Source organism: Rhipicephalus sanguineus, chromosome 11 (genome assembly GCF_013339695.2).
Source record: "Rhipicephalus sanguineus isolate Rsan-2018 chromosome 11, BIME_Rsan_1.4, whole genome shotgun sequence".
NCBI classification, from domain to species: Eukaryota; Metazoa; Arthropoda; class Arachnida; order Ixodida; family Ixodidae; genus Rhipicephalus; species Rhipicephalus sanguineus.
Genome location: NC_051186.1, coordinates 13,586,521 through 13,602,762, shown reverse-complemented (window position 1 = coordinate 13,602,762; position 16,242 = coordinate 13,586,521). Strand labels below are relative to the sequence as shown.

At 44.2% G+C, this 16,242-nt stretch overlaps 1 protein-coding gene across 1 annotated transcript in view; it reads right to left on the bottom strand.

Moving 5' to 3' along the window:
- Positions 1-1,157: 1,157 nt before the first annotated feature.
- LOC119373528 (putative cytochrome P450 2D7) overlaps positions 1,158-16,242 on the bottom strand; it is a gene marked incomplete in the record, with an annotated part of 28,543 nt that continues 13,458 nt past the window's right edge. Inside the window, 5 exon segments of the mRNA XM_037643577.2 lie at positions 1,158-1,370; positions 1,923-2,113; positions 6,282-6,540; positions 12,778-12,884; positions 15,207-15,508. Of these exon segments, the coding sequence (XP_037499505.1) occupies positions 1,162-1,370; positions 1,923-2,113; positions 6,282-6,540; positions 12,778-12,884; positions 15,207-15,508 (1,068 nt within the window).

The window sequence follows — 16,242 nt, the reverse complement described above, 5'->3', positions numbered from 1 at the left end:
GACATTAATAAAGCCTAAAAGGTATCCACTTAAAACACCACCATTTAATATTTCGTTGAATTACCGGTACCTTAAATACATGCCAAAATTCATAAATATACCGTTAAACAGATACCGAAGGACGAAAAAGTAATCTCAGTGGTTTAGGCTTTGTGTCATTATTGTAGTAGAAGCGTCATCCTTCGATCAGCTAGAATGCAGAAGAAATCAAACACCTAAACAGCGTTCCCTCGCATACGCCTGCGCATGCGCCTGATAGAGGAGCGGCGTCACCTCAGTTCTGACGCCACATTTCGAATTTTGAGTTGATGTCCGGCGTTTGTATTGTGTAGCTATATTACTCCAATATGCAGGACAGCGTATGGTGCGTTAGTTTATAATGAATAGATATATAATACCTTCCCGTGATGCATTTCTCTGCATGAGAATTGTGCCGTAGGTGGAGCACTTTGTGTTTGACGGTCGAAACATGATTTTAAAATGATGTGGGGATTAATCATATGTTATTCTTATTCATGAAATATATGAATCGGCACGTGCTATATGCGATTAGGAAATGCTGATTTTGAGAATGCATAAGGTGGCCGACAATATGTGTCAAATATACTTTTTGTATCAGAGTGCACTATCGCGATATCTCGTTTTCATCATCTTAGCAGGCGCCCACGCTTCATACGCAAGAGCAGTACCTCCACTTTTGAAACGCACAGTCCATGCAAATGGCTTGAGCAGTGCGGAAGGCGGACCATATACCCGGTAGAACTTCAAAAGGATAAAATTTCGGCCTGTTCGTAACACACGATACGACTAATCGTACGCTTGTACTTGTTCGCTCGTCTACGCCTTTGTACTGTTTTGTGGCGCTTTTCTATGTTTAACCCAGCCCACCAACATGTTTTATTAGAGGGTACGACTCTTAGTAAATAACCAACGCAAGCGCAAAAGAAAGGGGAAATAACACGAGCGCACATTGTTTCCATTGTTTTCTCCTCTTTATGTTGCTTATGTGCTAACAATATTGTCTTACTCAAGTAGGACGCCTGTGGCTGGTATTTACCTTGGCTGTCACATGCGCATTATGCCGCGACATGTTGTAATCGGCTTACGTCACGGTCCTTTTCCTGGACAACGACAACGATACGGATAAAAAATGATGATTTATTAGTGTACACCGTTACACGTGATTTTATTTTTGAAGCGACGCTCGAAACGCAACTTCGTCTTCTTCAGCACCCTAAGGTTGATTGCTGGGTCATCGAGATCGCAGGTGAGTGGTTCACCAAGTTCGACGTCATACCTCTGAAGAGTGTAGGTTACCATCAAAAATATCTGCATTAATGCGAACGGCTCCCCCGGACAGGACCGTTTCCCTGCGTAAGAGAAAATCTATGTCCAAAATTTTTCGCGCATAAATCCAAAAGTTCCGAGCTGTATTGCCCAGTGCGTATTTGTGTAAGTCATACATCGCAAGAACGTGAGAAGCGTAAATGCTGGCGATACTCTACGACCATATCCAAATCCAGGGTAAGTGCATTTGTGAACCGCTCAGGTCTTCCAGGCTGATTCCCTACTATCCAATAAGTGCAGCACATTATTCCGCACTCCTATAAAGCCCGCAGGATATCCAGTTTTTTCATACCGCACTATGTTTAGTATTTTCGTTGTGTCGCTGCCAAATTACGTATACATGCAGTCAAGACATTGTGCAAAAGGCCTTTTTGCGAAAAAATGTGTGACGCATGCTATTCCACTTATCTCAGATTTGGTGCCTACTTCATTTCATTACAACGCAATATTGTTAGACTATAGTTCTTTTAGTAACAAGGAGGATCATCTGCCTAATGTTACACGCATAGGAAAACAAGTGTAGGCGCCTAACTTAGGCGCACACTAGCGATTAACCCCAGGAAAGCTATACTCACCAAAGGAGAAGCCAACGTGATAGCTTGGCTTCTCTCGAATCAAAGAGCCATCCTCACACAGGAACCGAGTGGGATCATAGTGATGTGGATTTTTCCAGAGCGAAGGGTCTCGATTGACAGCCCATAGGTTAAATAATACAACCGAGCCTCCAGGAATCAAGATGTTATCCACCACAACATCCTTTTCAGTACTGTAAGGAAAATGTAGAGAAGAAATTGAAAATCCTGCGCGACATAGGCAGCACAACTGCAACTTAAGGAAGAAAAGCTTACTAAGAGCCCGGCGTGAACTGTTTGAATACACCTAATGCGTGCATTGATCATAAACCGTAATGGAATTTAGACACACAGACACACATGCACACACACGTATATATATATATATATATATATATATATATATATATATATGCGGGGTATCGGCCTTTATCAAAGACAACGTCTTTGCGTTCGAGTTTAAAAACGATTATGTACATACACGGATACACATACTGTCGCAAATCGTTCGAACAAGAAAAGGGGTGGGGTTGAACACACAAACAATCAAGAAAAAAAAATATGTAACAAATAAAGAGAGCAGAGAAGAAGAAGTAGGAGCGCGATTCCCACGCTAAAAGGTGCAATCCAATCCATCCGCTTCGGGATATGAGCATGTGCGCCCGGACGCCGGGTGGAAATCCCGTCTTTCTCTGTTCAGTGTGTTATATTGCAGGAGCACGTCAAAAGGTGTTAACTGCGCGCGCACCCGTGCGCCTGAGGAGATGGGGTTGGTGAGGCTATTGAAGCTCAAGTCGGCCACTTTCCTGGGAAGCTATGCAGGCTCTGGCGGATGTCCTCACAGGCCCGTTAAAGTTCAATGATGCTGCTCACCGGTGGACAGTATTGAGAACGCATGCAGTAAAGGCGGACTAGTAGAAATGCGTGAGTACATGAGACATTCCTTTCAACAGATGAGTCTTTTGCCCTCATGAAACAAGCGATATATATATATATATATATATATATATATATATATATATATACCTCGGCAACTGCAACAGGGGAAGGTGTTCTTTCACCCAGTTTCCAGTTGTAGACCAGTATCCATCCATATTTAACACAAAGTGCGTCGCTGCACGGACATCAGGCCCCATGATTGTCAGGCGCAGGACCGACCGAACAAAAAAAGTCAGTACTGCAGAAAACAAACAGTGCTGACCGCGATCTACTAATTCGCCGTTTTCAACTATACACGGAATGTCGGTTAACGGAGCAGCAACCTGGTCTATTCGTCTCCACCAGAAGGGAATGGGGGTAGGGCATACACTGCAGGCCAGGGCGAGAAGTTGATCGGAGACTTCAGTGGAGTCCGTAGAGACGGAGGATGGAGAAAAAAAGGCAGTCGTGACTACGCATTCGTAGGCCAGCAGGAAGGTGGAGAAGACACCTCGGGATTTCTAAACAAACGGCATTGGGCAAAACGCAACATCCCTCTGGAAAGTTTGCTTCATGCAGCATGGCTACCTGGCGTGACAATTTCTAATAATAGGAATACATTTGATGCCTCCTACTTATCTACAGCTTCAGGCAACGCTCTGGCATACAGTATTCGTCTCTCTTTTTCTTATTATCATCTTCGTTCTTCATCACGTGTTAGCTTATTGAGGCCCTTCCTGTGGAAGCATTTGGCTACCCGTGATTCAGAGGAGTCCGTGAGTTCGCGCTGCTCATCCCTAATTATCATTCAGTGCAATGCGTGTGAGTGCACCGCAGTCGGCGTCGCTGCTGCCTAATTGTGAGGAGGGTATTATGATATGTAACTTTTTCTTGTTTGCTTCTCGGGCCACTGCCCAAGTAACATTAAACACTTCAGAAAGTAATGTTTCTGTGCCGCGCTATTGCAATCAATCTATCAGTACTTAAATTTACAAGAATCTGTCACTTAAATCTTCTCTATACGCGCTTAGTTCACTTCATACTCTTGTACGATCCTGGTTAATAGAGGACATCTTAAAGAACGACGTTTTTATGATTTTAATACGAAGCATTATATTCCGAATGAAAGCAGTTTTCAGGAATATGCTGGGTCTCCATGTTGCGGTCTACAGATGGCGGAGATATGTTTCAAACTGCATTAAACTGTTTACAGCTTGACTAGGGTCATTCGATACAATGGTGTCCTGGTACCCTATTACACCGACTAACGTCTATCACGATACTGTGCATATTGCTAAAAGCCTGACCTGCAGCGACGCTTGCATTCACGGGCGAGCAAGCGCTCGCGTTCTAAACTGGCAGCCAGCTCGGCGTCCATTGCTGCAAAATTGGGGGACGCTTAAGCTTCGCCTTTAAGAGTTGAACGCGATAGCAATATCCTGCCCCTAGTGCGCACTTCGAACACTACGACTGTTTAAGAGAATGCGCGCAATAAAGTGTGTGCCTTATAGTAATGGCTAGCATGCTTTAAACCATGCACGAGAACCTTTTTCGAAACTGCGATGTACCCACTACGTGGTCTTAAGGGAATACGAGCAGTAATGTGTGTGCTTTTTGTAATGGGTGGCTGTCTTTAAACCACCAAGTAGTTATGATATTGACGTGGTGTGACGCCCGATGGCAATGTACGCTTGTACCACGCAATATTACTGCCATATTACATCTCGTACTGTGATACCTGTATACAGGGACGCGTATTTTTGGGAAGCATCAAAGTTACTTTCAGTGCAGTACCAAGCAGAGGCGTGGCTGCGTGGTAGAACACCTGCTTGCCACGCAGTCGGCCTGGGTTCGATTCTCACTCGGTCCCAACAGTTTGATTATTTATTTTATTTGCAGCTTTTTCGACTTTTCGGTCACGGACAAGATGATGATTTTTCGCTCACAACCAACGGTGCCGGCGCCGACGCCGACGGCGGAATTTCTGCGATACGAGCTCTTTAACGCTGTCGCGTTACAAGAATCCCGCCGCCGTGCTATATCGTACTATAAACGGCTATGGCAAGTTCTACCTTCCCGCTCCAACTTTCCGTCCACCTCACCCTCACACCTCTCCTCTCACGTCCCTTTTCCGCCTTTTTGCTATACTATACTATACACGGCTATGCTATACTTTACCTTCCCCATTATCCTTTCTCTCTACCATACCCTCACGCCTCTCCTCCTCACTCTCACATCACTCCTTCTTACTCAATTTCCTTTTGCACACCTTTGCTATATTTTACTACATACGGTCAAGCTATACTTTACCGCGCCCTTCCTCCTTTCCCTCTTACACCTATCACACCTCTCCCCTTCACCCTTACTTCTATTTCCCACGGATGTAGTATACACGGCTATACTATGTTCCACCCTCCCTCTCCTCGTTTCCCTCCACGCCCTCAGTCCACTTTCCCATGCCTTGCTACACCATACTACACATGGCTATGTTATAAATATCCGTGCTATACATGGTATAAGAAAGAGAAAATAGGCAACCACCCGTTTGTAGCACGAAGCCAAAAGGAAATTTATACGGATTTCTCAGAAAGAAAGCTTCTTAGTTCTCAAAAAATTCGTCGTGGTCCGGGGTTTGAATCCTCCGGGACCAACGCCTTTCCGGGGTGGTCGATCTACCAGTTGAGCTTACCAGGAAGCTAGCAACTAGCAACTTGTTTTAGGGCTCGAGAAGGCAAGGCCTTCGAGATTAGCGTTTGTTTCCACCGTCGCATATGGGTGTGGACATATCGTTATTTCGCGGAGAGGTTCGCGTGATTCACGCTCGGACTCGTCGCACTGGTCGTGTTGCGTGTGGTTCTTCGTACACACCTACAACTGGTGGCACCATAGAATCGCATACGTTGATTACATTCTCTGGATGATACTGTTCTCTGCTCCGCAGTTCTTTCCGTCGACTAGATCGTGCCTGAGTGCGCCAGTGGCCAAGTTTTGGAGTTGGTGGATCAGGGGTCATTTTCTTCGATGATCGCTTTCGGGGATACTTTCACTTTCGCGAGGCGTTCGACGGCCTACGATGAGCCACAGTGGTCTGACACTATACGAAAAGTGCTACATTATCCCTCGGAGACGCTGACGCATTAAGTGACGATCTCGCGAACGTATTAACAGTTGACGAGCATGCTGGCACTAGATAGGCGATGTTAGCACTTGATCAGGCCATGCTGGCACGTGCGTGACGCCAAGCGGCGACTTTAGATGACAGCATATGACAGCCCGGGTCCCTAAAACGTTTCGCGCTTCATATCAGTCCGGCTGATACAATAACAGACAGAATGCACAAGCGCTGTCATCTCTTCTCCCTCCTCACTTTCGCATTTACAGGAGTTACGAATGAGCAGCAAGGAGCCAGATCAAATTGGTAATTTATTGCTTACATGTACTCACCCTCTTGGTAGACCAAACGGCTCTGTCCTCTTCCATCGCTCGAGCTCCCAGACGCATGCCATCGTGAAAGGCATGAGCTTTCGGTCATCCCACGTAGGTAATCTTCGGTGACCTATTACGGCGTCAATTTCCCGCTGCACTCGCCGCTGGAGGTCGTTTGGTCGTACAGCGAACATTACCATGTGCATCTGCATCGAAATGCTTGGCCCATCGATGCCTCCTATGAGAAACATCTTTATGTGGCCCACCAAGTAGCGGTCTGGAAGGCGTAAGGAAACACGGTCAATGACTGTAATCGTAATGTTCGTGACTTTCAACCATTCAAGTGCAATAAATAGTAAGGTTAATAAATGTTATCACGCACATTCATGCGCATTCAGCATATGTAGCGCACAGCGACCACACCCAACTACAGTTGTCACGCGTATCTGATAATTTAGAATAATTTAAAGGGACTACTTCCTGCTGAACGTTTTCGTGGTAGCTGCAGTAAGTAGTCTTTAGCGCCACTGGGTGTGCTAGTTTTATTTGGAATGAAATTTTTCCTTCAAATTTTGAACATGCATTTATTTCCTTTACCCAACCATACTCTGCACAAATGACAATCAAAGATGTATGAACTTGGTCCAATCTCCGTGATGCACGACAGTGATTCTGCTCCTACTGTCGTCTATTGTGTTAGGCGGGAAGCCATTACGGCCCTGCTCTTGGCTTTATAATCCCCAATAACTAACGCTGGGAGAGGCCTGTCTACAGCTCTCGTGCATCTATTCGTAGACGGAAAAGTAAAGCACGTCCTTGCCATGCTATCTGGATGCCGTAGACGAGCTGCTTGTGGGTAATGCTGATGACACGACGACTAGCACGGTACGGTGACGCAACGCCCCTAGGTACCACTTCAGTAGAACCCTGCCGACAGGAACTCTGTCATTAACATGCATCACAACTTCTGCGTCGGATGCGACAATTATTTGAATACGGCGTTCCTTTTCTGAATAAAACCTTCAGTTGATAGTAGCGCTTGTGGTGTACCCTTCTTTTCTGTGTCCGTGTGTCAGTGTGCGCTAAAATAAGTTACGATGCACTCATACCAACTAGCTCGTCTTTCAGTATTACTTCAGTGTTCCTACAGCCGAATAAGTGTATTTTTGGAGTTCAGGCCATAAATGTTTTACACGATCGTACATTAGACAAAGACATCACGGGTGCGGGCAATTTTGACTTCTGCCCATCATTCCAATTGCCAATACTGCGCAATTTTCGCAACTGATAAATTTCACAAGCGGTTTAGGCTAACGTGCCAGCAAAAATTTCACCATCTTACCAACCTGCTGTTTTGCAACTTGAAAAAAAAACTACATGCCTTACACTCGTACAGGGAGCACGGTCAGTGCTCCTGGGATGCAAGGACGTGATTCGCAAAAACACCAATGCTGATAAATCTAATGCTAGACGCGCCAATGTGCCTTACGGTAGACGCGTCGATCACAATAATGTGTTGTTCTGGTGCTGCAGCACCACAATAACACATACTATGGGCTTCTGGGATTCTACTGGGAGCTCATGAAACCTACATTGGCTAGGCACAGTGCATTTTCTGATAGACATGGGAATATTTATTGCCTTGTGAGGGATTTACATTCCTTTCTTCTTGAAGGATTCAACATTTTATAGCGACAGCGTTTCATCTCGATGAAAGGTCAGCCGAGAGAGAGAGGGAGATCGACAGGAGAGCAATATATTAGTTTACGCTTTCAACATACCAAACTTAGCACAGCTCGACAACGTGAGCGTTCTGGAATCTGCATTACAGTTTTGCGGAGGAGAGCTTATGTCTATAGCACTTCACTGGCGATCCCGGTATGACGACGTCGAGAACCGGTTGAGAATTTGGAAGTTAAACAGGTGTTCCTTCCTACCCTCCCGTGAATAATGGTCCACAGAAGCTGCAAAGGAAGGCGAACCGCGATCATAGAAAGTTGCGGCCTCAGTGATGAGCTTTAAGCCCACACATTGATATCTCTTCCGAGTAGCACTTTTAACCACTCTTTCGCAGCGACGCTCTTGAACACGCCGTGTTTCATTTCATCTAGGCACCTTTGCCATCTCCGCCCCCTTTCAAGATTACCATTGCTGGGCCGGCGCAATGACATTGAATCTGAAAGACCTGGATTACTCATATTCGCTAAGGTAACACCAAATGCAAAGCCACATAAATTTGTGGATAAAAAGGTCTCATATTTAATGGTGTGTCTAAAGAAAAATATTTACACAACACTAAATTACAGCTAGTCGGTTGTGTTGCAAATATAAAGAACGAAGTGCACTATAGGCATAAGGTGCGGAATTAACAAAGTTTTTTAGTCGTAACGCTCTATGTTGTTGGTCGACAGTCCTTCGCTAATAACATGCACGGCATGGGGATTGCCTTTGAGTTTAATCAATCAAAGAAAATCAAAACAATATTCCAACACAACGAGCAAATGGTGTGCGTCCGTTGTTAACTATGTCATGTGAGACGAATGACTAAACGTAGTATGTAAGCTTCTTTGGCTTTCTTGTCTGCTAGTTCTACTTAATGTTGTGCCTCGGAATGAAAAGCGATCCCTTATAATTCGTCTTCTTTCTTTTATAACGTAGTATGACAAACGAAAATTTCTTGGGGCTGCTTCGTTCCGAAGCTTAGGTCTCCTCCTCCATAGCGTAGTGACTGGCGATAGCATAAACACACCCGCTTGTAGAAAATGAATATACCTAAACCACTTGAATGCCTTTCACAGCCGATACAAAATAGATCTAAAATCACAAAACTTTATATAAATACTGGGTTGAAATAGGTCCTTGAGTTAGAATAAAATATCTCTTCAGGAAAAGATGTATAATCGACATGGAACATCTGTACGTGCCAGGAGCATCTTGACTTAACGGAAATATTATCGGAAACACGTGTTTCGATGAGCGTGGTAGGCACTTTCTATGGCGCATTCCCAGACGCTGAACAGAGCTGTAAGGAAGATGAAAAATCCCTTCCCGATGACCCCTACAGCAACTATCCAGGGAAGGCCGTAGGTACTGAGTTTCCGTAAAAAATATCATGTTTACATATCACTTACACAACTATCAAAGGAAATTCTGCGTGCAGTTATTTTTTAACAGCGAATCTGTCTAGCAGAGCGTTCCTTGCGTGTCGTATCACGAAACTATGATAATCATAAACGGTTATGCGCCACAGAAATTGCGTAAATTCCGTTAGTCATGAGGCTGCCAGGCTTAGCCTGCCCATCCCGACGTGGGAGGAGCCCACTGCGGGCTAGTAGCGTCTCTCAGGACAGTTTAATAAAGTTTGACCAAACGACCAACTACTGGTCCACTAAAAAAATGTCACCCCCTCCCACTAAAGGGAACTACGTGGGGATGCGCAGGAGCCCATGGGTCGGCTTAAAGTTCCGTCCATCACAGGCACCTTTGCCCGATGTTAACGCGTTCTTGCATGTGGAGCACACCATGAGTTCACTGTAGTTGCTGTTGCAATTACTCGTCTCAAACTGTTGATGAAGCACGCCACGCGTTCATCGCACGTCTGCAGAATCTCGTTCGCGGACGCCATCACGTGATTGCCGAGAGAGTGTAAGGGGGAGAGGCCACAGCGTCTTACCTAGCCTCTTACACAGGCCCGAACGCGCTAGCGCGTGCCAGCACACGTGGTTTTGTCTGCGTTACGTCAAGCTAGTACAGCATACGGAAGCCCGGGCCCCTAAAGTGATTTGCACGTATCATCATCAAGGCGGTCGAAGAACAAGACGAAGAAGACTTCTACTTGGCGCGGGCGCGCGCCAAGTAGAAGACAAAGAAGACTTTTGCTTGGCGCGAGCGCGCCCTCAATATGTTACAGATGGCTATGGTAGGTTTTAGAAAGCGGACGGTCGCCAATGGAACTACGGACAAAGCCCAGCGCAAAAGCTGCTTCGCATCTAAAAGGATGAAGGCAGCAGTTAGCCCAGCACTAGAGGACGGGTATGTGCCACAGAAATGAGGTGAAACAACTACTCACCATTGGTACACTTAAAAGGAAGAAGGCAACAGTTAGCCCAAAACTAGGGAACTGGAAACGCAACGGCGGCTGCGACAAGACCACGAAGCGATAAAAGGCCTACGCCAATGACGACGTGCCCGTATATCTATGAGAAGTGCAAACGCTTGGTTTCAGCGCGAGCTGCTGTCTCTGGAGTTTGGACCTCCGTGTCGCGCCTGTGCCTGTATTGGAGGTGCGAACGCTTGGTTTCAGCGTGAGTGTCTGAATGTGGAGATTGGACATCTGCGTCGATGTTCAAGTGGAGCCTCTCTGCGCTGATAATCAACGTGTAAACAATCTAGCATCACCTAGCTAAAACCTAGCAACGACCTAGCAGCAACCTAGAAGCAACCCTCATCACCTAGCTAAGGCCTAGAAAGAAACTGCAAGCAACGAGATCAGTCTTCAAAATCGCCCAGTTTCGGTGTATCAAGCATTGCGCCACTTAGTGCAAGCTTCACCTTTTTTTATAATAATTGTGGCTTAAGGACTTCTTGTGCGTACATGCTCACAATAATATTGATGACGCTCTAAGTACATAGCACGCTATTTAAGAGACGCGAAAATAGAAATTGTAGCTGGTATATCTAGTTGGCGCACAATTTCTGCAGATGGGTCGCCAGAATTTGGGGAAATGAAGTGGGAAAAAAAACTCCAACTGACAAAGCATCCTGTCTGGTTTAAAATCACGATCACCAATGTGTGTGAAAGGCGCTGTATTTCTCATTAAAATTATTTGCAAAAAAGGTCATTCAATATTTGCCTATTTCAAATATTTGTTCTGCCACGGTCTCCATGTGTTATAGAACGAACTGTATTACCTCACTTTTCACATTATTAACATGTTCCAGAAATTGGTATATGTGCCGTATTTTTTTTTGTTCTAGAAGCGCCAAGTCCACTTTAACTAAAACTGAGATAAACTTTTTTTGTGCTACTGACAACAATATGGCCTGGCCAGATCTAACTATTTATTGCCAGTGTGATCATGTCGCCAAAATACGTCAAATCTATTTTGTGGCTAAAATATACGTACACCAATATCGTCGTTATTGAAGAGTAAAATATAGATTTTGCTCTTGTAGATGGGAATATTGCATTTGAGTTTGAAGTAGTTCGTGAAAGAAGTCAAAATCGCAGTGAATGAAGGACATAGCAATGATTTCCGGCAATATTTACTCCATCCTTGTGCTTCCGTCGGTATCATCCTTTGTTGCATGGGCGCAATGGCAACGACTAGACTTGTAGAGCGAGTGCTCCTTCCAGGCAAAAGGCGCACTATTCTGAACTGTCGGCAGCGTTTTCTTTTTCTTGGCATCTATTGGTTGGTTGGTTGATCCTCAGCTACTTGGCGCAACCCACCGCGGGGGATCGGCCATGAAACGGGTGGTACCTTATTTTAGAAATGAAATTGTTTTACAATTCGAATATCTTTAGGAATTGATGGTTTAAAAATGAATTCACTGGTACAATCCAGATTTTCAAAAAACAAAGGAAGTAGAGAAACTAAAAATAAATAAATAAAACAAAATTTAAGAAGCCAATAGGTTGAAACAGTGAAATTGTACGTAAACTTCTGTTCTTTTTGTTTCCCGTAAAAAATCGCACACGGCTTCGCAAACGTTCATGTGGCTAAAGCCCATTTCACTTGCGCCAAAGGAAAGAACCACCGGAAGGGATAAATTGAAGCCCATCCTTCAGAGAGGTTGATCTGTTGAAGGACTTCAGAAAACGCGTCAGCTCTTCATCATCTTGTTTTTAGCTCGTGTTATGCCACACCATTTTGGGTAACTTATTTTCATCAACGAATTGATCGGTGCCCAATAACTTCAATTCAGTTGTCTTCTATATCGAATAGAGCGTCTTGGGGCGAAAGAAGCACGTGATACTGTAGCGCGAAAACTCGAAATGAAACACTAACAGGAAGAAGAAGTAGGAAACTCGGCCTGGTTATTCCAGTTTCGCCCTGCAACATCAAGTCCTTCAGTAAGTGCGAACTCGTCCTGGAAAATCTAATTGTGGAACGAAAGCACAGTAGGCACGCAACTAAGACACAAATGAAACAGATTGGATGCGCCCACGCTGGCTGTTTTGGTCGCGATTGTTGAAGCACCACTGGTTTAATGGATCTTGCTCAGTGTGATTCAGATAGATGCACGATTTCGCTTAATTTTGATTCGAGACTGCTTTCTTGAGCCCACGCTACAATCATCAATTCTCCCATTTTGATTGCAACTGCTTTAAAAGTGAAGGATAATTCGGCGCGCTTTACGCTCCCGTGAAATGTAGCCCAGTTTCGGTTTCTGGACTTAGATATTTTAGAAACAAAACGCCACATATGTTTCGCTCAAAAGGAACATGGCCGTTCTCCACGCTTAAGGTTTGGCCTGTGCGCCTAATAAACGAGTTGGAAGCACAACTCACTCTGATAAGTGTAGTCTTGGTTCTTCGTAGATTCATCTACCTTCTCCTTGTATGTTTGTATAAAAGTTTTTTGTCCGCTGTCTTCCACATGGTTGCTGATTTCATTTCTGAAATAGGGCATAGTTGGTGTAGATTAGTTTGCACAGTGCTCACATCCAGAATATTTTACCATGAAAACTACGATGACGCAGTTACTGTTGTTCTTTCTGCTGACTTTTCAAATTCGATAAACGAAATGCTATCGTCGTCTTGGTTGTTCATAAAGGGCCTGGTAGTGGCCCAGTCTAAAAATTTTTGTGCGTAATCTAACTCGCGTTATTACTTGAAAATGTACATGCTGTGAATGTATTATCCAATGTGGCGGTTAATTCCGGTTTCACAGGAATGGTGCATAAGATAAAAGTGAAAGTTGTGTTTGCTAATACAAGTGCAGTTCTTTGAGGCTCTGATAAATGGGCATTTGGATGCTCTGCGTGATATCCGACAGCAAGGGCAGCCTCAGATGAGGATTCACCAACAGTCTACGCCCAATACACTCCTTCGCACTAACATTTTGCTCGAAGCCGCTGTGCATTTCACAGCCCGGTATGTTTTAGCGCGCTCAGCATCACAAATAAGGGAAGCAAAATTGTATTATGGGGCCAGAATTGAAGAAAGAGGGCCACATCACGCTGGCGTCTTTCTCACATATCGCGATATTGGCCTTGACACGTTGCTTCATTCCTGTGGTGCCTAAAGCAGCCGCACTCTAACGACTAAGACTGGTATTCGGGGGAGCTTAGAAGGTATGAGTCACCAACTGCCTTCACGCTATCAGCATTATACAGTCCAACTCACTTGTAACAATATTCAAGCCTCACAACAATTTATAGTTCATGGATGTAATTCATATATCACGGCTGTTAGAATTTGGGAGCGACTGATATGTGCGGTCAAGCGCATCTTTATACTTCGCTGAACTGCCATTGCATAGGTAGCCGGCTATATTAGTAATTGACCTAGATATGTACTCTGTTGTGCCGATTTTAAAGGTTGGTTGCCTATTGCGAACTCTTTTTCCTGTATGTGTTTCTCATATTTTTTCATATGTACTTTTATCGCGAAGCTTACTGGACTTTTGCTTATACTTGGGGATTCATAAATATTGTCTCCAATCTCTGTGACTTTGAAACTCCTCACCATACTCCCTCTTTTCGAGCAGCATTCCGGAGCAGAGAGCGCGTTGATTAGTCAATTTTGTGAACGGTTCCAAAATTTTGTAACCTCACAAAAGTCAGAGGCATTGCAGCTAACGCCGTCTAATTCCGCGAGCTACTCGGTCAGTCTAGGTTTGCGTCATGAATACCTTGTGTAGCAAGTAGTTTCTTTTTCCACGCAACAATTGCCGGTTGCATCCTGCCGCCAGTACAATCGTTCTATTCAGAGGACTTCAACTTGTAAGCAGAAGCTCTAATTGTACGTCGTTAAAACCATTTGTTTTTCGCATTTTAGCGTCGCTATTTGCTGTGTTAGCAAAGTTACAATGCGGGCTTGTCGTACGACATTTTTGAATAACTTTGGTAGCACAAGGTAACGGGACACATGAAGAACATCCAGACACACACACAGCGCTACACTTATTGCCGTACTAGACTCTTGGACTGATTATCTCATATTCGAATGATTTCATTGTAGTGCTCGTGGTGCTTATGCGTTGGTGTCGACAGCTCTAATTAATAGAATAACATGCACTGAGAATGTCCTGAAAGCATGTGAGGAAAACTGTTATCGTGTTTTTCGTCACCCTTATTTGGATCAGAGCTGGGTGTGCAGTATATGCAAGTAAATAAATTATTCAATTAATTTAAACCAATACTAAAAGTTTGGACTGTGTCAACCGTCGTAACAGGTTATCTGAAACTTTTCTAAATCCCTCATTTTTCTCAATCCTTGTACGTATATTCGGTACAACTGATTACAGATTACCGTTTCCTGTGATCTATAGTTCTTTTATTTATTTCTAAAGTCACTGCATAAATAGAACCTCCTTCGTCTGTTATCACTCAATATCCTGCGTGACGTTTGTTCATGGTAATATTTCTGCGATTTAGAGAGCACTAGCCAATCCAAACGGAAAAAAGTGTAAAACGTATGTAAAGGAGCATGCAGTCAACTGGTTATCTTCACATTCCTTTCTCAGATTGAGACAAAATTGAGCATTTTGTTTCTTATATCGCATTTTCACTATAAATGACACCATGCCTTTATGGTAGGTGGCTGAACACTCGTGAAAGACAGCACCACAGTAATCATCTGCCGATTCATAGGGTAACGCCGGAGGAACCTTTTTGTGCAGATGTAGAACCCATGCTTCACATTATAATATAAAGGGTTAAGTTGCCACTTTGTAAGCTTTCTTCATATCATAGGATCAGGCCATGATCACTCACATGATGAAATTGTCAAAGTTCTTGATTGCGTTGTTCATCTTGAAGATATTTGTAAAAGGAAAAAACGAGACCACGGCTTGGCAGATGCGAGGCCAGAAATAGTAGTGGTGCATTGTTTGCAAAAGCACGAAGACCGGCGCCAAGGCAGCATTCAGTTGGTCACGCACACGCCTGTCGCTCTGTATCCGTGGCATGAAAAAGGACGCGAGCTGGTTTCCAGCACACTCCATGAATTGCAATCCAAGGTACACCGCCTTCCCTTCGGCTTTGTCTATTTCTTCTTCTACCTTACGGAATTCAACCTGATGAGCAAAAAACACAGATAACATGAAACAACCGTGCTAGAATCTAAATGGAGTTCTTTTAGGTACTGCACTAGCACGTTATTTCAAATTTTCCCTTTGAGAAGGCAATCAAACGATGTAATTCTCACATTTGCTTGTCACAGCACTAGCGCAAGTGCTGTGACCTATAGTTAGAGCACTTGCGCTAGTGCTGTGTCTATAGTCACAGAGTATAGTCTAAGCGGTTACGAAATTCAGAGATGATCGAAGCAGTGCTGGTTTCGTTGTCATAAACTTCGGCGCAAATGACCGCATCATGACGTGAAAGTTTACTGTCCACTAATAAAGGTGTTCGCAGGAAGACTGGTCGGTACAAGCACAGCAACTATTCCACAGCAAAGATTACGCCAACCGAATACCCCAGTAGAGCCACGTAGATTCCATGTCATCCACCGTCACTCCTTTCCGTCCATTGGCAGGAGTGTTAAACCTTTCTGATTCAATAAGGTTGAGAGCTGGGCTAGTCGGTGACTGACCATATAGGCATAATGATCTTTCTGTATTCGCCAGAACTTTACAACACACATGTTTTTATATCATGCGTAACTTTTTTTGGGAGTAAACAACTGCTTACATCGGAGTGGCCGTGGTCTCTTGTCAAGCTGCGTCAAAAAGAGCGGCACTTACTCAAAGATTCATGCTTGAATATGATGTGTTACATTATATTATTAATAATTATCATTATCATTATA